This window comes from Thamnophis sirtalis, unplaced genomic scaffold (genome assembly GCF_051295495.1).
Source record: "Thamnophis sirtalis isolate CommonGarterSnake01/CBP01778 unplaced genomic scaffold, rThaSir2_p1.2 scaffold_7, whole genome shotgun sequence".
In the NCBI taxonomy this organism is placed as follows: domain Eukaryota; kingdom Metazoa; phylum Chordata; class Lepidosauria; order Squamata; family Natricidae; genus Thamnophis; species Thamnophis sirtalis.
In genome coordinates this window covers 42,738,633-42,760,798 of record NW_028261387.1, presented here as the reverse complement: position 1 = coordinate 42,760,798, position 22,166 = coordinate 42,738,633, and the positions used below count along the sequence as shown (strand labels likewise).

Genomic DNA, 22,166 nt, shown 5'->3' with positions numbered 1-22,166 from the left:
CTGCTTGTTTATGGCTTAAGAGAACCAAATTAAGATTAAGAAGATCTGAATTTCAATTTGGTTTGTATTAAAGTAAGCAAATAATTTACCATGTGTTTGTTTGACTGACAGATAGCTGTGTCAGCATAGCATGTGCTTTTTCTATCTTTAAATCTTAATAGCTGATAGAGCATCACATGCAACTGTAGTAGAGATTTTTTTTCTAATTATGGATTCCCAATCTATTATTTATGACAATTTATTTGCTACTATATTTGAGATACAGTATAAGGAATATAGAGCTAGAAGCAATATCACAATATTATGGCTGGAATGTTCTTTTACTGACTTCAAAGAGGCAGTTGGCTCACATAATAAATGATATTTTCAGGGCTACAGTTAAGATTACAGTTTCCTAAGTACTACAAGCAAGTTCTGGGTTAGAGAATTATTACAAATAGATCATGAAACCATTAAAATACTGAAAATTACAACAAATTAATGAGGAATAGAAAAAAATAAAACATTTCTGTAGAGAGAAAGATAAACTGTCAATTAAGGATTCTTGAAAACATATGTGAAGAAAAATGGCTTTGTCTGAATAGGAAAGAAGTAAAAATAAAATAAAAATCTGTGGGTATTTTTATACTGTTTATAAAAATAGCAGCATTTGCATACTGCTACTATTATTTCAGAATAATAGCACTGTACAGCTGTAATTGCCATTACTACCCACACTGCTGCATTCTGGACCAATTAGAGCTTCCACATTGTATTGAACGGCAACCCAATGTAGAAAATATTGTCAAAATCTAACCAGGAAGTAATTAAAGCATAAGTGCCTCTTCCAGCAAAATTAGAATAGAATAGAATAACAGAGTTGGAAGATCTTGGAGGTCTTCTAGTCCAATTTCCTGCCTAGACAGGAAACCCTATACCTTTTCAGACAAATGGTTATCCAACATCTTAAAAACTCCAGTGTTGGAGCATTCACAACTTCTGGAGGCAAGTTGTTCTAATTGTTCTGTGAGGAAATTTCTCCTTAGTCCTAAGTTGCTTCTCTCCTTGGCTAGTTTCCACCCATTGCTTCTTGTTCTGCCCTCAGGTGCTTTGGAGAATAGTTTGACTCCCTCTTCTTTGTGGCAATCCCTGAGATATTGGAACACTGATATCATGTGTCCCCTAGTCCTTTTTTTCATTAAACTAGACATCCCCAGTTCCTGCAACCGTTCTTCAAATGTTTTAGCCTCCAGTCCCCTCCAGTTCCCCCAGGGAAAAATTGTTTCCCTTAAAGCAATCTTGTAAGCCTCTGTGGGTATACTGTTATGTCTAACTTCTAAGAAAAATTATGCTGGGGGAATGGTTCTTGAGAAGGGGTACATAAACATGCTGGTGACCGGGTTTGTTCTTCTGAACCCTGCCATAGTGCTGAAACAGAGGATTTCAGTGAAGCAGATTCCCATGGCTCTGCCTGTCCTTCCCAAGAGCCCCACCAGAGCTGTGACTCAGAATTCCCTCTCTCGCTACTAGACAGCAAGCAACCTTGCCAAGTGCAACCTGATTTACAAGGGATCATTCAGGTAAGCAGGAGGCTGGTTCATTTTGAGTTAGGTAATATTTTAAAGCTTTTTTAAAAGTTGAGATTGCTACCTTTATTGCTTTTTTCTTTTCCACCCAGGAGAAATTCTTGGAAATTAGCAGCTTATATTTTAAGCCAGTGCCATCCAACCCCCATTACTATTTCTATTGCCCGCCTTCCACTAAAAAAGAGGTAGGAACATACGTTTATAGCTTTGTCATCATCCCCTATTCTGAGAGAACCCTGTGAAAGGACTTGAACTTGAAAGAAGAATTCAGCACAAAATCCTTGGATATGTTACATGGACATAATTTTTTAAAAAAAAATTTAGGAGGAGGTTTCACGGGACCACCAAGACCGAAAAGGCAGTGAAGAGGTGGAAAGTTCAGAAAATGATCTGGCAACTGATGAAGGTAATAAACTTTTCTGTACTTACTGATGTGAGATTTGGAGCTGGAGATGGTGTGCTTGGTGCGCTTTGATAATTTATTCAAGAATACTGCAGTCGTGGAAATGTGAATTAGGGCAAGGGCCGCCCAGAAGCTCATTTTGCACCGTTTACTACTCTCAGCCCAAGTTACATCACAATGTGGTCATTATGGGAAAAAACTGGAAAAGTTAACAGAAAAGAGATGGAATCTAAATTAAACAACTAAAACTAAATATGGGGTTTTCCCATCACTCCCTTGATTGAATGAAATTTTCTGCAAAAGAATGACTATCCAGCATTGCTAAATCATATTTTTGTTTGGGTAAGCAAATTAGCTGCAGAGAGAAGGAGCCTAGCAGTGCTTTGGAAGAGTGAAGGCAGAGAGCCAGTAGGACTACCGTTCCCTGCCTGCCTGTTTTCTTTGTCTCCCCACTTATATTTCTTGCTCTTGGCCACAATATGGTCAGTCAAGATAGCTGTGTGTTTCAGTTTTCCTAGACTAATTTGTTTCTGAAAGGAAGATTCCTAGTTCATTTAACTCACCTAAATTATCTTGAAAGCCTATAGCAGAAACATTGTCTAACATAATCTTATATTAATAGTGAGAATCTGTAGCCTTGCAGATTGAATTGCACAGCTCATCATTCTCTGCTATTGGCTGTGCTGAATATGGCTTATGGTCAATGACAGCACCTAGGGAGCAACACATTCCCTGCCCTTATCTTAAAGGTTGGAGCTCAGGTAAGATAACTCCTGTTACTCTGAAGCAATTATTTGTTTGTATCCATAGACTTGCAGAGGTGCTTTTGATGAGTCCAGAGAGCAAATGTCAGTCATAACTGATTTTCTAGGACACATGCTCTCCATAAAGAGTCCTGTACACATCTGGCCACATACCTCCAAGTTTATAAGAAAACTAAAAGTTGTGCTTGAGCCAATGTAATATGAAGTGGGCAAAATAGTACAGAGAGGATAGTTTTGCAGAGGGGAAACAAATCTTAGCCTATATGGCCAACTGTACTGTATTACACTGGGAAATACAACCTCTACAAATGCAAACAGCATCTTAATCTCCGTTGTAACAGAATTACATGCCATTCACTGATTGGCCAACCATACAGACACTGCTGGACCATTATTTAATCAATCACTGTAATGATTTTAGTTCATATTCACGTACAACTTTATATATTTGTTATAAATTACCATTGTGTACTTTGGCATGTGGCTGTTAGTGCTATCCTTTTTATCCAAAGCCAATTTACCTAAATGATAACTATTTATTTAATCCATTTAAGCTACACTTTTAAAAGAGGACTGATCCAGTTTTATAGAAGAAATCCCTTTTGGTATTTTGACAACTTCTTTTGAAATTGATCAATGATTTCTTTTTAAATAGGGAACACATCCAGCTATGTCATTGGCACTGAGAGTGACCCAGAACTGGAGGTAGAATATCGGGAGCGCTTGGACCAAGAATTTTTAGAAGCCGGCTCCTTGTCAGACTCCAACACTGTTAACCAGGATGATGACTCCTTCAGTGTCCTGGGAGACTCCCTGGCAGAACAGGAACTGCTGGAGCAAGACATGCCTCCCCTCTTTATGCACTTGACCTGTTCCGTAAAGCTACGCAGCCAGCACTGTTCCATGCCTGTTCGCTCGCTGCCCACCTGCCTAGGTGAATTTAAATGAACAAGATGAAGGTTTGGGGTGGGAATGATGGAACGCTAGTATGGGAGACATTGCGTATGGCCAGATAGAAACTCCCAAAGGAAATGTGGATTGATGGAGTCCTATGACTGAGCTCCAACCTCTCCCTGAGCATTTGGCAAAGAAGCATAAAGAGGGGTCTCTGTGAGTAATATCTGCTGCTTTCTATAGGAGATGTGCTGGGCGGCCTTGAAAGCTCTAAGGCACTTCACACAATTGACCTTTCTGACCTTTGTGTGACCCTGGATATTTTTGTCCTGACTGTCCCTCTGGAGATCGAAATGGTGAACGATTTACATCACAATAGGTGGGGACTCATGATTATCAAAGGGCTGGGGAGTTTTGAAACCTGGAAGAAAAAGCTCAGACATTATTTCCTCTCTTTCCACAGATACACCTCTGAGAGCAGCGTCTCCTTCACCCGTTCCCCAGGACAGCCCTCTTCTTTCCGTTCAGATGATGAGCTTATGCACACCTTGGACAGAATGCCATCATCCTCCACTGATTGGTATTAATTTTTTTCTATCAAATGTCTGTGCCGGGATGTATGAATTGGAGACTCTTAGATTCAAAATGTGCATTCCCATCTTATTTTCAAGGCATCCAGTGCTCTCCAACCTTCCTGCAGTGCACAGGCAAGCTGTTGAAGCCACAATGACAGAAGTGAGTCTATCTGCCCCTGGGATTGGGGCAGCTAGAAACTTTGGGCACTATCCTTGTTCCTCTGCCTTCCTCTGCTCTTCTGTACCAGAGCATGGCCTGGCTATGAACCATTCTTGGTAGGAATGCAGTTGCTAGAAACAGACAGAAACAGCGAGTATTCCATTCCATGATCTGGACTTTCCTCTCTCCTTTCTCAGATCCGTTGGCTCCTGGATGACGAGATTGTGTCAGCATTGCGTTACTCACAGCCTGTGACTGCTAGCATTTTGAGTCAAGCAGCTTCTCACATCTACAATTCCCAGGGCCGCCCAAGCTGCCATTGTGAGGTGGTCCCTCTGCAATTTGTATTTGGACCTGAGAATTCTCTGGAAAGGTTTCGTGAGGTAAGCAGGATTCTATCCCTTTGCCTTTTTATAGTTTTTTGGATAGATTTTGTGTGATTTTTTTATAGTCCACAATCTCTAAATAATAATTGGACATTCCTAAGGCTCTGTGATTGCACATAGTCCCTAAAAGCCTGAGCTATGATCCCAAGAAACCTCCAAAATGTTCACCAGTAAATGGTGCACAGTATCCAGATCTGAAGCAAAAAGGGGCATTTGAATCCACTTGCAGTTCCTTCTGTCTGCCTGGTGACTGCTGCTAGGAGAAACCTTTCCTTTTCCCAGGCATGCATAATAGTTGCACGTGTTCAGGAAAGTAATCACGTGTATACAACAGAAGAGAATAAAGATGAAATACATGGCAGACAGGAGTATTTTATTTTAATTAATTATCAATTGAATTAAGTCAAATTTAGGGACTTTAGGTCTTATTTATTTCTTTATCCCAGCTCTGCTTATTTTTGAAGTAGGCATTTGAGTGCCAAATTTTAAATGCAACCTTTGGTCTGGAAAAGTTGTACATCTCTGCCTTGGATGTTAAACCAGACCATGGTTGTCATTTCACAATAAAAAAAAAAATTCAACAGTACATATTGCAACTATAATAAATAATACAATGAAACATCCCGGAGCTAAATTAAAATTACTGAGTAATAAAAATAAAACAAAAACATAAATAAAATAATAAATAAAAAATGAATCAACTTATCTTCAATAAATTTTTAAAACCCTGATGGCACTACTTCATTGAAAGAATCTGTAAAATAGATATGTTTTATTAACTTAAAAGAACCAACAAAATGGAGCATGGATTTCCAGAAGAATGCTCTTCCAAAGCAGCGTATCCACTGAAAAGCTGCACATGAAAATTTAAACTCCCTGCTGCCTTACTCCAGAGAAGTGAGGAGTGACTGTCAGTTTCTCCTGGGATATATGAGTCTGGCAGGTTGACTCTTGTCTGGAGAAGATAATCCTGCAAGTAGCATATAGTTTAAAATCAGCTCTTTTAATTATACCAACAAGCCAATGCAAGCCCTGAACCAACAATCTAGTACTCTCGTTGCCCCGTATATGATAACGAATGGCAATTACCAAGAGCTAATCTTCTGAATTAGTTGCAGTTTTTGAATTGTCTTCAGAAACAGCCTCATATGGAATACATTATTGTAGGATAAACAAGTAATACTGAAAACACAAGCGACTTTTATTAAGGTCCTTTACTTTATGATTACCACTGTCATACCAAGCAGCTGAATGAAAATCTCCATCTGCCATAAGTTCAGAGGGGACAATTGTACCCTGCTCTCTCAAGGGTAGTGGTTCTCTATCAAGAGACAACACTGCAGTTGTAACAGTTCCTGAATGCACTGTACAAATCCTGTTTTGCCAAGGTTTTGTTAGCTGCCCAGAGTCACTTTAGTGAATATGGACACAACTAGAAAAGATCTGGAACTTACCACAAACACTTTCAAAATTGCCCGCACCACTTTCTTCCATAATGAGCCCTAGAAAACTGCCTGGATCCCTGGAACTGACTCCTCACTTCCCTCAATATATTCCCAGACATTTTGCTATTTGTGCCATAACCTCAGTAGTCACAGGGTACCAGCATTTTGACAAAACTGACTTCCCAACCATCCACATAACTATGCCCTTCCTTCACTTGGCTTAGGCCTACAAAGTAGATTCCCTTTCGGCTCTCTCTTCTTTGTTTGGATACTTCTAGGAGTTCCAGAAAATGCCCTTGCCTGGTTACGTCCTCAATCCTGAGGGGACTGATTTCTACTATGCATCCGTCAGTCGCCTACATGCCTCAGTAAGTGGACCCAGCCCTTCTGTTACACTTGAGAGCACTATGACAGGAGGCAGGTGTGACAGCAGCTCCCTACCCTGTTCTACTCCCCCTGATGAAGCTCAAAGTCTCTGGGCATGGTCAACAAATGAAAACAAGACTGGAGAATGTCTGGGCATAAGTAACCAAGTACCTGTTGAGGTAAGTGTTAACCATGATTGAAACAGATGAGAGATGTAATGGTCATTGATATGGGATTGATAAGGGTGACTGTTGAGGAAACGTCCTGGATTATTTTATCAGTAGAACTTCGCTCTGCATCTTTTCTATGATGCAGGTGTCAGACCAATTAACATCGGTGGATCAGCAGACCAGTATTTTGGAACAGGGTTGTCGAGGTGAGGAAACTACTTTGATGCCGGTACAACCTCAGGCTTCCTTTTCAGACAAGTGGAGCATTGAGCAATCTCTGTTAGCTACACCATCTGTACCAAATCTAACAGCATCTGTGATCCCCAGCAAGGAAGGTGAGAAACAAGTCACAATTATGAAATATAAAATGACTTCCTGAGCTTTTTATTTCAAAATGAAATGTAGTCTTTTGAAATAGGCATGGTACTGAACTCTTGCAGCTTTTTGTGCTGCTCTTTTACTTATTTCATTTATTTCTACCTACCTTTATTATTTTAACAAATAATAATATTTTTACTTATCCAACACACCTTCCTCCTATTTTCTTCACAACAACCGCCCTGTGAGGTGGGTTGGGCTGAGAGAAGGTGACCAGCCCAAAGTCACCCAGTTGACTTTCGTGGCTAAGGCAGGACTTGAACTCATGGTCTCCTGCTTTCTAGCTTGGTGCCTTAACCACTAGGCCAGATTGGCTCTTTTTCAATAGAACTAATTATAATCAATGTTATTTTGGGGTTACTTTGATTTTAAAATATAGTAAATCTTTATCGGTTGGCTTTATTCTTGATGTACTGCTTTGTGAATGACAATAAACATTACAGATCTGGAAGGCTTTTTACTTGTTTGAACTGTTTTTAAATTTTATACACTGAAATTCAGTTTTCAAATCAAATCTACTTTTGTGTGTGTAAGAGGGAGGATCTAGCATCTTTATGTCTTTTATTCATTTGCTGTTGCATTTCTGCATTTCTCCCTAGTATTTTATATTGCTTACTGGAACTCTTTGAACAAAAATGTAGCACTTCACACTGATAAAAGCTCCATGTTCAGGTCATCATCTTTTCCTTAGCTCTGTTACACCAAACGTTGTGATCCTCAGTAGGTGTCTGTGAAAATGCTTTTGATTTTTCTTTATAATCAAAATCATTTTAGTACCATTGAGCTCATGAGACTGCAGTTCTAGAAAGCTACTGCATATCTTGCATTTCAATTTTGGTATGAAGTGACTCTGGCTTACTTTCTGAAATCACACAATCTGTGCAGCAGTCAGGATTTAAAAAAAAAACTTTGTGTACTTTTAGTATGCTGCCTTGTATCCTTTTCTTTTCAGGCTCAGTTCTGATGCTTGAGATGTCAGATAGTCAATTTTGATGCTTAAGCCAAAGTTTCTCCTCAGAGACCTGAGGAATCTTTCACCTTGGGAGAAGTCTCCTAAGGGCATCTGACACTTTCTTTACAGGTTGTTATAGGAAGCAACAGCTTAGTCAAGTGCAAAGTTTGGTGTCAAGCCAGGGAAGCATGGATTCTGATCTTCTTGGTGAGTAGATGGGTTGCATGTTTGGGAAAAGTCAGTTTTGGAGAACTGGGGAAATATCCATCTAGGATTTCCTGACATCACCATTGATGTGAACTATGATAGAACCATTGGACTCCCCAGGAATCTGCTGATATTTTTAGGATGAATTGACTGAATCTTTCACAGATAGCAGGATACATTTTCATTTCCCAGGATATGATGGAGGTAGCAGTGATTCTGACGGCGAGGAGGCAGTGATGAGTGACCTAGAATCCAGGTGCCCTCTGATACCCGACTTCTGGCTAATCATCAAGATCCACCAGGATCGGGTTGAAGTTTATTCCCATACGCGGTAAAATCCTGATTCTCCTGGCTCCCTAAGCAGAGATGAGAAAGTGATTCCTCTGAATGATTTTTCTGACATGGACTTGGATGATCTATGAATGTGCAATTTGGGAGCTCAAATTGGGAAAGAGAAGAGGAGCTACAGCTCTTATTGGCTGTGAATTTCATATCCAACATCAATTATAATATAAGCAGTGTGCTGCTTTCCTCTCATCCTTCTTTTACATTTAACATATTCATTCAGTGATGTAATGCAAGAAAGTGATGTGTGAGGGTGTTGCCCAAACTTTGTGTGTGTATTGCCCAATCTGTACCAACTATATAATAAATTGGATAGACTGCAATTCCTATAATTCTACTGGGTTGGAAAATTAAGTAGTATACTTTAGTGGAGTTCTGCTGACTGGGGAATTCTAGGAGTTGAAGTTCAGAACTTCTGAAAGCTCTGAAAGTTGAGAAACACTAATCTAGCGCATTTAGAGGACACCAAAGTGGAAGATAAGAGCACTTTATGCTTGGAAATGGAAGTTTCCTCATGAGTCAAATTCTGAGGCTTCTCTTTTTACTCTCTTTAGCAGCTACAATGCAGTAAAAGCAACACAGGATGAAGAAGGGGAATGCATACAACTTCACCGGACAATGATAAAGAAGGTTGGAGAGATTTGCCGTGTTGTTAATCAGGTAAGTAGGGCACATTCAAGCTATAAAGCCTTCTCCTTAAATGATAACAAGCTATCCCATAGTTTCCTGGAGGAATAGTGCTTTCTTGTGAGTAAGAAAGTGCAACTACAAGCTTCTATAAAAAAATGTCCCACAAATCAGTTAGAAACTAACCAAATGGAGAAATTGTAGGCCAACCACCTTAATGCTTTTTCTCAGGTAGAGGAAAGGGAATTCAGCATAGATAGATTCTGCAAGAACAAATCCCATTGGGGGAATGATCCTATTGACACTGTGTACTTAGATTGTACATCTGTTGTACATACTCCTGGATTGATGGGGGACTGCTCATAGTCACTTATGCCCTTGTGATCTCAAGATTGGACTGTTCCAATGCAATTTATATGGAGCTGAAGACACTTCACCTAGTGCAGAATGTACTGGCATGGACAGTTACTGACACGAGTTACTTAGTGCATGTGACAATACTGGTCCATGAGTGCATTGGCTTCCTGTGGGCCTCCAGGTGTCATTCGAGATGTTAGTTGTCACTTTAAGTCCCTTTGTGACTTTTGACCAGGTTATTTATGGGTCCAGTCCTCTCCAATGGACTCTACCTGAATATAGGTTTGGCCTGAGCCCGGGGCCCTGAGCATGTAGAGTCGATCTTTTGGCTATGTGGTACTTAGTTGGATGATGCCCAGCTACTATGCATTTTATTTTTATTTTTTATTTCACGTGTTTTATGTATTTTATGGTAAATAGAGTCGTGTATAAAATGGGCAGCTTTATAAATAAAATAAATAAATATAGAACAGATGGAAAGGTTAAAAAAATACATTGCAGAAGAAGACAGTGCAAACTACTTTTATATTCTTACCAAGGAAGCTGCATGGATGTGTCTGTAGAGTCACCAAAAATTGAATTCAACTTAAAGAAAACTTTACAAATTTTTTTTTTAACAAACTCCTACTTCTTTGAGCAGTTTTTAACAAACAACACCAGGGGGAGCCAGACACTGTTCCTGATGTGAGGAAACAATTAAATTAATGCTTCCTGCCCTCTTCTCTTAAAGCGGTTGCTGCTACAAGATCTGCATGATAGCCACATTTGTAATTCTCTGTTGGTCGCTGAGAGTGAGGAGGATATCTGGAAAAGTGAAACACCTTATATCTATCGGCAGCGCATTGGGCATGATGGTAGGAGCTTAAAGATGATTCTTGCTTAATGACTCGCCTGTTTAACAACCATTCAGAGTTATAACAGTGCTGAAAAAGAAGCTTTTATGAGGAGTCTTCCTTCTTAACAACCCTTGCAGCAGTCACCTGATTGAGATTCTGGCCCTTTGAAACCAACAGACATTTATGATCATCACAGTATCTCAGTGTCACATTTGCCATTTGCACCGTTTACAGCTGGCTTCCAACAAGCTGACTCAATAAAGAAGCCACATTGGAAGTTGTGATCATGTGACAGCTGATTCAATTATTGCAGGTGATTAGTTTAACAACCACAGCGGAAGTGAGGTTGTAACTGTTCTGGCTACATGATGTCTTGCATTTGAGCTTAGTGACAGATTTGGTGGTCCCCATTATGATTATTAAGCTAGATTAGCAATAGCAATAGCACTTAGACATATACCGCTTCACATATGTGCTTTACAGCCCTCTCTAAGCGGTTTAGAGAGTCAGCATATGGCCCCCATCAGTTTGGGTCCTCATTTTACCCTCCTCGGAAGGATGGAAGGCTGAGTCAACCTCAAGCCAGTGAGATTCAATCTTCCAAACTGCTGGCAGCTAGTGATCAGCAGAAGTAGCCTGTGGTACTGCACTCCAACCACTGTGCCACCACGGCTCGTATTACCTATATTCTACCAGTATTCTAGTTAATTACATCAACAGACTTCTCATCAATAACAGAAGAGCATAAGTCCCCACCCCCTCTTTTATTCTGTAAGATTTATGGCAGTATCTTGAGTTGAAAATCTCCTTGCTTGTTTCCATTTACCCATTACTGGTTATATATTTCCATACTTTTGTACAAAGCTAACAGTATCTATTGTATGTTTGAGTTTCGATCGGGTTGGGCGTATGTATAGAAAAATATTTGTGCTTGATTTTTGGGCTATCTGTTGAAAAGTGGGGGAGAGCAAATGTGTGGAATAATCTCTCCCCCCACTCCCTGTTCAGATTATCCTGGAGAGGAAAGCTACCAGCCCCGTGACTATCTTGCAGCCACTATGCAGTTCATACCTGGACATTTTGCCTGTGATGCAGTCTGGAGTACCACCATCCATGTGCATTCAAGGCTCAAGATGGGTCCCAATATGGGTGTGGCACGTGGTAGGTATTTGAAAGAAAGATGAGGTTGTACTTCCACAGTAATTAAAAGAGATGTGTTAAAGTATTACTTTTTAAGAAATAACTTCTGTTTTAAAAACTATATCTGCTAAATATTGTAGATGTAGTTGGCATGTATTTGAAACATTCTCTAGGGAAGATTTTTGTCCAAATATTCTCTGACACTAATACCTTAATCAGAACTATTCTAGAATCTGATATTTTTTCACATATTGCTTAATGCCTAGTAATAATATCAAATTAAGACAGTTTTCAAATATTTAGACACATCTAGGAGATTGGTAATTATGCAGTTAGATTTAATGAGTGGGCTGAAAGACTGGTGTGTTGGCTTCTGAAAATTGGGCATTAAACTAAATCTGCCTCTTCATAAACTTGCGCTTCTCGCTCTCTCTCCTGCAGCCATCCAAGCCCTGCGCTCTGTACTCAATGCCTTCTCAGTTGTGAATAGGAAAAATATGTTTGTTTACCAGGAACGTGCAACCAAGTCTGTTTTTTATTTACGGTAAGTTCAGTACGTCCTTGGACATGCCTACCACATTGTTCTCAAAGTTCAGAGGAGCCTGCTTGAACCATAGCGTATTACTGACTTGGGTGCTGCCTGGCTTTTGCCTCTCAGAATGTTTTTCGTTCATTACAACACACTTTTTTCCCTTTTGTCATTCTAACACAGGCTCTCCGAAACAACTTCTGGTGGGAAGGCTGGGGAAAATGAAATCCAGAGTCTTGTGTGCCGTTCACTGGCACTTTCACGCAGCCAGGAGCCCATTTACACCGAAGACTTGAGTGTAAGTATCTGTTACATTAACATGGAACCTGGGTGTCCTTGGTGCTAAGAGAGAGAACAGGTAGTCCTTGACTTATGATGGTACCATGTTTCCCCAAAAACAAGACAGAGTCTTATTTCCTTTTGACCCTCGAAATAAGCGCCTGGCCTTATTTTCGGGGAGGTCTTATTATTTTTGAGGCGCAGGAGGCAGCGAGTGTGGTCATCTCATGGCTGCTGCTGTCTTGCAATATTTTTGGGGAGGGCTTATTTTTGAGGAAGGGCTTACTTTAGCGCATGCATTCAAAAGCCCGATTAGGCTTATTATCTGGAGAGGTCTTATTTTCAGGGAAACAGGGTAATTGGGACCCGAATCTCTCTTTCTAAGAAATACCGTTGTAATTTGCAATCCTCTTGCTTCGTGACAATAATCCCTATAGTTAGGTAAGCTCGCCATTGGGAGAGCGAGTGCGTTCAGAGAAGCATTGTGAGAGTTGTGTTGGAGAACACACAAATCAGCATACAGAGACATTGCAGTTTAAATAGGCTTTTACTTTCATGGAAATAGAGGTATCAGAGTCCATCAAACAGTCCAAGTCATACACGGATAAGTCAGTCATCAATGTCTTTCAGTTAAGGGATAATCCAAATAACATAGTCCATTATCATACAAACAGTCCGGTACACAAAGTTTGGTAACAGTTGCAAAACTTACAATAGCTCACGGCACTTCCAGCTTCCAAAAACACTCAGATCAGATCAGATCAGCCCAGCATCTCACAAACAGAGAGCTAACAGTCATTCTGGCTCTCTCTTATGGCCGATTGAGGAAAACAACAAACAATCACATTTTACAGTATGATTTAAAGAAACAGGTATAGCATTGTTACACGATTTATATATTGCCTACCCAACCGTTAGATTATATTCCTAACAACTATTGCTGTTGTTATCCAAATATAAAGCCTGCATGGTTGTTAGGCAAGGCAACTTCTCATAGCCAAAGTCAGTAGCAATCCTGCTGGCAGGTAGATGACTGCTACCAGATGGGGGAGAGCACAAGGTGGGGTGGGAAGGTTGTACCAGGGGAATGGCACAAGGGTGCAGGGGAAGGTCAGTAAGGGTGCAAGGGTGTGTGCAAGAGGCATCTTACAGGTCAGGGAGGTTGCACAAGGTGTGAGGAGTTATGTGAAAAATACGGGTGGGCGAACAGGGATGTAAGGGATTGCACAAGAGGCACCACCGTGGAAGTTGGTGAGAGTGTGCAAAACAACACCATGCAGGTTTGGGAGGGTGTGTGAGGGTGTGCAAGTGGCCAGCACAGTACAACCACAGAATGGCTATAGAAGGGTGCACAGGTGGGAGAGACCTGTGACCTTCCCTGCCAGCTTTCCAACTGACTTTCTGGGAAAGCTGGCAGAGAAGTTCACAAATGGCAATCTCTTGAAAGCGGTGCCCTTGGCGTCTAGTTGTACCTCTGAGGACTGGTTATAACCACCATTCATTGAACGCCATCTTAACTTGGAATAGTTGGTGGCCAAATAGTTGTAGGTCAACGACTGCCTCTATATTGAAGGTTTACAGTGGGAGCTTTGCTCTGTTCCCACACAGGCACTGTAATGTTGCTTTTCTTTGATAGGGCTCTCACTCATCCTTGGGAACAGCCTCTTGCCGCAGTGTGGATTCAGCTCGTCCTGTGAGCCAAATTGATAGACACATCCAACTAGTGGTTCATGGAGTGGCACCAGCAGGTAGGCTGGGCACACACTTCTAATCTGGTAATGGATAAGGTGGAGCGAAGGAGATGCCTGTGGAGATGCTGCTGTTGCGACAGAATAAAAGACACAAATATAGAAGTTACATTCTTTTATATTTCTCCTTATTTTTTTCACTTTTTGTGTATATCTCTATTGTAGCTTCTTTGTTCCAACTTTTCCTCTAGCCGTCCTATAAAGGCACTTTTGGGATCATGTCACAAGACACAGTCATATATGCAACTATTTGGTCTGGAATTACAATTAACATAGCAACAGCAGGTGAAAAAGCAGAGGAATGGCAGGGCAGATCTCAAAAAAACAGTATCCTAAATAGATTAATAGATGGGTAGTATAGAAGCTCAGTGGCTAAGATGCCAAACTTGTTGATCAGAAAGGTCGGCAGTTTAGGGGTTCAAATCTCTAGCGCCATGTAACGGACAATGTTCCCTCTAATTTTTTTTCAGTGTGAGCGGAAAAGTATAGTGTTTGAGCGGCACATTTTCATGCCTGTGCACCTGAATTTTTTTCACAGATGTCACCTAAGACAACAACGAAATCAGTGTTATTTGAAACTCAAAGTTATGTTTATTCAAGGTACCCGCTTAATTAAAAGTGCTATATAATATCAGTATCACTTAACAACGGTCCTGCTTAGCAACCAAAATGTTGGCTCAGAAACTCTGGCATTGAAGCACGCAAGTCTTAAAGCTATCAAGTTACAAGACCTTTGCACCCCTAACCCTTTAGGAAAAAAAAACCCAGGGGTCTTCAAACCTGACAGCTTTAAGCCTTGCTGACTTCAACTCCCAGAATTCCTCCTCCAGTCATGTTGCAGCAACGTCATCTGCGTGGATCTGCTCCATCTTCAGTTTTTTTCACAGGAGGCAGGGCTGCTGCTGAAGATGCCAACGAGCCCCCACCGCCACTAGAACATGCATTTGTTTAGCATGACATAGAATAGTCTTTCAACCAGAAGTATGGAATAAAAGAGAGACTGATAAATATTTAAAAAAATAAAACCAAAAAGCAGCTATTTATTTGAGTTCTAGATAAACATTTAGTTCAGATTTAATAGTGTTTCAGAGATGTGGCTGTCAGCTATTTGTGTATGTATGTTATTATTATGGAAGGTTAGATGAGATTTCACCAACATTATTCACCCCTGATTAATGCATTCATTCTAATAATCGAGTCTGACTCTGAATTACAAATCTATGTCTGAAGAATCTGGGTTAAGTTTTGGATTGGAAATTTGGGGAACATGAAAGTTTATGCATAATTTTTGTAATTTTTTCATTGGGTCTTAATAATGATTTTATTCATTTGGGATTTTTTTCATAGGCTTAACACAGCTCTAATTTTGTCATTAGGAGCAATGTAACATTGGCCACTAATGTATTGTATACTGGTTGCCTTAGAAGGTAACACCTTTTGTATAGTAGGAACTTAAGATAGGCAGACTTCATACAGATAAACAATTGAGAAATATTGTTCTTTTTAAAAAGCAGTGTTAATTGCTGCACCTTTCTCATATTAAGTATATTAGCTCAAGTTCATGTTAGGAAAAACTTTCAGTCTTAAAGGTTTGGTGAGGAGAAATTCAAAAATTATTTTAAAGAATTTAAATTAAATTTGAGGCTACCTCTGCTTTCGCTCTCCCTCCCTCAGTTGTGCAGCAGCGGCAGCGGCAGCTCTCAGCCTATGGCGGAAGCGTCACGCAGGCTGTGGAAGGAGGAGGAGGAGGAGAAGGGAACCAAAGAGAGGCTTTTACCGGGTCTGCGCCCCACAGCCAGGACCGTCCTTGCGCCTCAAGCCGCGTTTCTTCCTGCAAAGCCCTTCGGGCAACCCGAGAGTTCCGCTTGATGCCAGAAGGGCTTTGCAGGAAGAAACGCGGCTTGAGGTGCAAGGACGGTCCTGGCTGTGGGGCGCAGACTCGGCAAAAGCCTCTCTTTGGTTCCCTCCTCCTCCCCCTCCTTCCACAGCCTGCGTGACGCTGCCGCCGTAGGCTGAGAGCTGCCGCTGAAACAAGTTTGGGAAGGTCCTTTGCGGGCGGCCAGTTCTAGCTGCCTGCAAAGGACTTCCCCACGTTTGCTTTGAAAGAAACCTCTGCGCGGCAGTTAGAAACCTCTGCGCGGGGGTTTCTTGCCATGTGCGCGGCCGCGCAGCCGCGCACCTTAGAGGGAACAGTGGTAACGGAGTGAGTTCCTGTTTCTTCTCCCAACTTCTGCCAACCTAGCAGTTCGAAAGCATATAAAAAATGCTAGTAGAAAAATAGGGACCACTTTGGTGGGAATGTAACAGCGTTCTGTGCACCTTCGGTGTTTAGTCATGCCGGCCACATGACCACGGAAACGTCTTTTGACAGCGCTGGCTCTTGGGCTTTGAAACGGAGATGAGCACTGCCCCCTAGAGTCAAGAACAACTAACACATATGTGCGAAGAGAACCTTTTCCTTTACCTTTCATCTATAGCAACCCAAGAGCTGTAGTGGAGTTCAAGTATCAGAAGCTCAGACTACTTCTCCTTTCATAGGACCTGAGATCACAGACGAGCTGGTAAAGGTTCTGCGGAGACGTCTAGATGAAGCCACCCTGGATATCATTACGGTTATGCTTGTACGGAACTGCAAACTCACTCCAGCTGATGTGGAGGTATTGGCTAAAGGAAGTACTGAACTTGCTTCCTGAGATTGTCCGACTGAAATAATTTCCCTCCCCTTAAAATAAGAGCTTTACTCCTTGACTAAAATCTCCCATCTTGTGGACTTTGTGGTCTCAAAAATGTCAAACTGTTGATACCTATTCCTTCTGCAGTTCATACAACCTCCTGGCAGCCTGCCCACTGAAGTACTGCAATTTACACTTCCTACTTCATGCCTGCCTTGGCTTCCAGCTGTAGCTTGCTACCTGCGACAGAATCTGCTGATCTTTCTGCACACGCCCAAATACACAGATAGCAATGTGGAAAACCACTTCAAGGTGAGCATTTGGTTACCTTGAACTGCATGCTCAGTTTTTGGAACTGAGTGGACCTTTTTAGGTTGCCAGGCAGGGGTGGGTTGCTGCCAGCATTGCTGCCTGTTTGGCACGTGTGTGCATTTGCCTTGGAAAATAGTTTGACTCCCTCTTCTTTGTGGCAACCCCTGAGATATTGGAACATTGTCATGTGAAGTGTTTTAATACCACTTTATAATGCCTTGGTAAGGCTACACTTAGAAAACTGCATCCAGTTTTGATCGCCACAATGTAAAAGAGATGTGGAGAGAAGAGCAACAAAGAGGATTAGGGAATTGGAGGCTAAAACATGTCAAGAAACATGGAATTGGGTAGATTAATGAAAAGGACGAGTAGAAGTGACATGATAGCATGCTATCTCAGGGGCTGCCACGAAGAAGAGGGAGTCAATCTAGTCTCCAGAGCACCCGAGGGCAGGACAAAAAGCAATGGATGGAAACTAGTCAAGGAGAGAAGCAACTTAGAACTGAGGAGAAATTTCCTGACAATTAGGACGATTAATCAGTGGAACAACTTGCCTCCAGAAGTTGTGAATGCTCCAACACTGGAAGTTTTTAAGAAGCGATCGAACAGCCATTTGCCTGAAATGGTGCAGGCTTTCCTGCCTGAGCAGGGGGTTGGTCTAGAACACCTCCAAAGGTCTTCTATTTCTATTTTGCTTTCTTTTGTAGGAGGCATTTATGAACACTAGCTTGAAGTAACCACTCTTTTCTTGCTTTTCAGCACTGCCTAAATCAGAATAGCAGCAGCAGCAACAGCAGTCCTGAATTGGATCTCTATTTATATAATAAGCCAGGAGGTCAAGGCACTGGTGGCAAAGGTACTAAGCATCTCTGTTCTGTTACAACAGGAGAAAGAATAGAACACTCTAACAATCAACTAGAGCACTTTTGGACAGTCTTAGATACATGAGAATAAAAGCTAGTTGGGCTACCAAAAAAAATAGAAGATTCTGTGAAGAGCCATCTGTCTCTTGTTTGGTCCATATGAATCAAATTATGGAATTTCCATGCACCTATATACTGTATCTTGCCCCCTTTCCAAATCTGTTGTTCTCCAGATGTGTTACCCATTCTTTTAAACCAGCAGAGTCCGTAGCCATGTTGGTTATCTGGGTTATTGTCAGAATGGAAGTATAGCGTAACTGGAGGATTAGTAAAGGGAGCTCTAATGCTATGTCCCAAGTATGATGGAGAGGCACTACATTTTTAAAACCCCTCTTTGCCATTTGTAATTCAGTGAAATTTGTTGTTCAGTCCTCACTGCACATTTTCTGATCCATGGTGATTAAAATGAAATGACATGTAGGAGACGATACTATATTCGTAAATAGGGAGCCAGACTAGCTAGAGATTAAAATATTTCTGCTTGGAACAAGACATTTTGCATTTTGGCCCATTCATTTAGCTGGTAATGTTGATTGGTGTTGATTGGTGTTGCCTATATGCAGAGAGAATAATGCATGTACTTCGACCTACTCTTACCTCCTTTTCCACCTGCACTGTGATTTGGTTGTGTGGGTAATGCATCACTTCAAAGTGTGTCTGACCATTCTTCTGTCGTGTAGGTTCCATGTTGGATCTTATGCAGCACCTGTTTCCACCTTCCCAGTTTCAAGGTAGCTTCCTGTAGATTCCAGTGGGCCACTGAATTTTTTTTTCCAGTGCTGCTTCCCATCCTCATTTTGATCCTATGCCTGCTGTGCTCTTGGCTTTTGCTCTGTTGTTTACTGTGTCACCATGTTTCCTCTTCAGTGTTGTCACCAAGAACTTTTTTTCCAGTCTTACCCTTTCTTCTTGCTTCCAAGGAAAAGCCTTTTTTTCCAAGTAAGGATTATTTGTCAGAGTTAAAGAATCCACAACAAAAATAGGAAATCATGGCATATTTGGTGGCTTCAGGTGGAGATGGAATTATTATTTTTCTGTTTGTATTTAAACCTTTCATCTTGAAACCAAAATGGGAGTAAAACAGGCACATTTCAGAAGATCTGTATGGAGCATTTACTGCTGTAGAGTGTATTTTGCAACACAGAGCAATAGACAATTTTCTTCTGTAACCCTGGAATTGTGAAGTGGGATTCCATGATACTCTAGAACAAAGGTATAAAACTATGCAGCTGATAGTAGGTTGACAGATAGCTGGAGTCTCCTGACCCTGCAATGCATTTAGAAACAGCCCTAACTGATTTGATACTCAAAATCTGTCAGGAGCTGCTTCATTTAATAATCAGGAAAGAAACCACTCAACTCCATTTGTTTGAAATTAAGTGTACTTTTACTAATTACAAACGAATAGTAGCAAAGCTAAGCTGAGTCTGGTTAATTGGGCGCGAAAGCAATGAATATCATGTATAGGTCAATCCCCTCCCCTTGGAACCCCAGTCCATAGTCCAATTATAATTCACCCAACTGTCAGGTGGGAGATATCTTCAAAAAACATCATCAGGGTGGAATGCTGGACAGTTAACCTTGGCGGGAAACTCCCTTCTTCCACATGTGCAATGAGATGGTCAGGATAGCTTCTAGAATATTCCCCCAGCACATAATGATTCCCCTCCCAAATACCATGCTCCCCCTCCCCGTTTCAATGGCAGCCGAAGCAGCAGCAAAGCAGAGGCTGACAAAATCAGAATAAATGCTGAGCTTGGGCAAGACATTTTCCTGGTGACATGCCTGTTCAGGATCTTAAAACTGCTGGATCAGTGTAAATGGGACTGGAACACTTGTGTGCCTTCAATATTGTGCATCTTTTGGAGCAGGTTCTTTACATGTAGATTGTCAGATGGATTTCTAAGTACTTTTGGCAACTTTGAGCTTTATGGTTCTATACCTAACAGAGAATAGATGACACTACTAGCTCTTCCTTTATCTTTGTTCTCACACAGTTGTTGAGTCAATAACAGGATTATATTTCAGCCGTGCTGGGAGTCAGTATAAACTTAAAAGATCAGTTTGCTTCCATAAGAGGGCTTATTGCATGCCTGGAATAGGCTCTTTCTCTTTCCTAGGCATGGTTTAGGAGACATATCTTCACGCGGTGGTTTAGTGGTTTAGTGGTTTATTAGCATTTGTAGGCCGCCCTTTTCCCTGAGGGGACTCAGGGCGGCTCACAGAAAACCAGGGAAGGGGGGGAATACAACATTAAGATAACAACATATAATAAAATAATAAGCAACATACATTCATCATTCGGGCGGGGTAGTGATCCTTATCCCCAGGCCTGACGGGCGAGCCAGTTCTTCAAGGCTATGCGGAAGGCCCGGACGGTGGAGAGGGTACGAATCTCCACGGGGAGCTCGTTCCAAAGGGTCGGGGCTACTGCTGAGAAGGCCCTCCTCCTTGTAGTTGCCAGCCGACACTGGCTGGCCGATGGAATGCGGAGGAGGCCTAATCTATGAGATCTTATAGGTCGTAGGGAGGTAATTGGCAGAAGGCGGTCTCTCAAGTATCCAGGTCCACTGCCATGTAGGGCTTTATGGGTGATTAATAGCACCTTGAAGCGCATCCGGAGATCGACAGGCAGCCAGCGCAGCTCGCGGAGGATAGGTGTTATGCGGGTGAATCGAGGTGCACCCGCAATCACTCGCGCGGCTGCGTTCTGCACTAGCTGAAGACGCCGGATGCTCCTCAAGGGCAGCCCCATGTAGAGCACATTGCAGTATTCCAGCCTAGAGGTCACAAGGGCCCGAGTGACTGTTGTGAGGGCCTCCCGATTCAGGTAGGGCCGCAACTGGCGCACCAGGCGAACCTGGGCAAATGCCCCCCTGGTCACAGCCGTTAAGTGGTGGTCAAATGACAGCTGTGGGTCCAGGAGGACTCCCAAGTTGCGGACCCTCTCTGAGGGGTGTAAAATTTGACCCCCCAGCCTGAGTGTTGGAATATTGGCCAAATCTTTGGGAGGGAAACACAACAGCCACTCGGTCTTTTCTGGGTTGAGCACAAGCTTGTTAACCCTCATCCAGTCCATGACCGCCTCAAGACCCCGGCTCATCACGTCAACCGCTTCATTGATTTGGCACGGGGCGGACAGATACAATTGAGTATCGTCCGCATATTGATGGTATCTAATCCCGTGCCTGCGGATGATCTCTCCCAGCGGTTTCATGTAGATGTTAAATAGTAGGGGGGATAAGACCGAGCCCTGCGGCACCCCATAATTTAGGGGCCTTGGGGACGATCTCTGCCCTCCCACTAACACCGACTGCGACCTGTCCGAGAGGTAGGAGGAGAACCACCGTAGCACGGTGCCTCCCACTCCCACCTCCCGCAGTCGTCGCAGAAGGATACCATGGTCGATGGTATCGAAAGCCGCTGAGAGGTCAAGGAGGACCAGGATGGAGGAGTGTCCTTCATCTCTGGCTCTCCAAAGATCATCCATCAATGCGACCAAGGCGGTTTCTGTGCTGTAGCCGGGTCTGAAGCCTGACTGGAAGGGGTCTAGATAGTTTGCTTCCTCCAAGGACCGTTGGAGCTGGAAGGCCACCACCTTCTCAACAACCTTCCCCAGGAAGGGAAGGTTGGAGACTGGACGATAGCTGTTAAGAACAGCTGGATCCAAGGATGGTTTCTTCAGGAGGGGTCTCACCACCGCCGCTTTCAGTGCGGCGGGGAAGTTCCCCTCCCGAAGGGAGGCGGTTACGACCGCCTGGATCCAGCCTCGTGTCACCTCACTGCAGTTAGCAACCAGCCATGAGGGACACGGATCCAGAACACAGGTGGAGGAACTTACAGCTCTCATGGCCTTGTCCACATCCCCGGGGGTAACGTCCTGAAACTCAACCCAGAGCTGTTCTACTTGGTCCCCCTGTGCCTCGGCTGGAACTGCAGGTGTGGAGTCCAAGTCCGACCGAAACCGAGCAATTTTGTCCGCCAAGAATTGGGCATATTCTTCAGCTCTGCCCTGCAGGGGTTCCCCCGCCTCCCTTTTGTTCAATAGGGAGCGGGTTATCCTGAACAGGGCGGCTGGACGGGACTCAGCGGATGCAACCAGGGTGGCTATGTGTGATCTTTTTGCTGCCCTA

At 42.5% G+C, this 22,166-nt stretch overlaps 1 protein-coding gene across 5 annotated transcripts in view; it reads left to right on the top strand.

Annotated features, from left to right (window-relative positions):
- Nucleotides 1-22,166, top strand: part of SZT2 (SZT2 subunit of KICSTOR complex) — a 99,897-nt gene that overhangs the window by 43,371 nt on the left and 34,360 nt on the right. For 4 of the 5 annotated variants that reach the window (XM_087719827.1, XM_087719828.1, XM_087719826.1 and 1 more), the window contains 21 exons: nucleotides 1,406-1,559; nucleotides 1,658-1,750; nucleotides 1,890-1,971; nucleotides 3,388-3,666; nucleotides 3,870-4,005; nucleotides 4,090-4,206; nucleotides 4,298-4,361; nucleotides 4,559-4,744; nucleotides 6,471-6,737; nucleotides 6,874-7,063; nucleotides 8,188-8,265; nucleotides 8,458-8,596; nucleotides 9,165-9,270; nucleotides 10,325-10,448; nucleotides 11,439-11,591; nucleotides 12,012-12,114; nucleotides 12,283-12,397; nucleotides 14,015-14,126; nucleotides 16,665-16,783; nucleotides 16,946-17,110; nucleotides 17,870-17,966. In XM_087719827.1, coding sequence (XP_087575953.1) covers nucleotides 1,406-1,559; nucleotides 1,658-1,750; nucleotides 1,890-1,971; nucleotides 3,388-3,666; nucleotides 3,870-4,005; nucleotides 4,090-4,206; nucleotides 4,298-4,361; nucleotides 4,559-4,744; nucleotides 6,471-6,737; nucleotides 6,874-7,063; nucleotides 8,188-8,265; nucleotides 8,458-8,596; nucleotides 9,165-9,270; nucleotides 10,325-10,448; nucleotides 11,439-11,591; nucleotides 12,012-12,114; nucleotides 12,283-12,397; nucleotides 14,015-14,126; nucleotides 16,665-16,783; nucleotides 16,946-17,110; nucleotides 17,870-17,966 — 2,879 coding nt within the window. The remainder of the gene's footprint in view (nucleotides 1-1,405; nucleotides 1,560-1,657; nucleotides 1,751-1,889; nucleotides 1,972-3,387; nucleotides 3,667-3,869; nucleotides 4,006-4,089; nucleotides 4,207-4,297; nucleotides 4,362-4,558; nucleotides 4,745-6,470; nucleotides 6,738-6,873; nucleotides 7,064-8,187; nucleotides 8,266-8,457; nucleotides 8,597-9,164; nucleotides 9,271-10,324; nucleotides 10,449-11,438; nucleotides 11,592-12,011; nucleotides 12,115-12,282; nucleotides 12,398-14,014; nucleotides 14,127-16,664; nucleotides 16,784-16,945; nucleotides 17,111-17,869; nucleotides 17,967-22,166) is intronic. The other variant, XM_087719829.1, reaches the window with a different exon arrangement.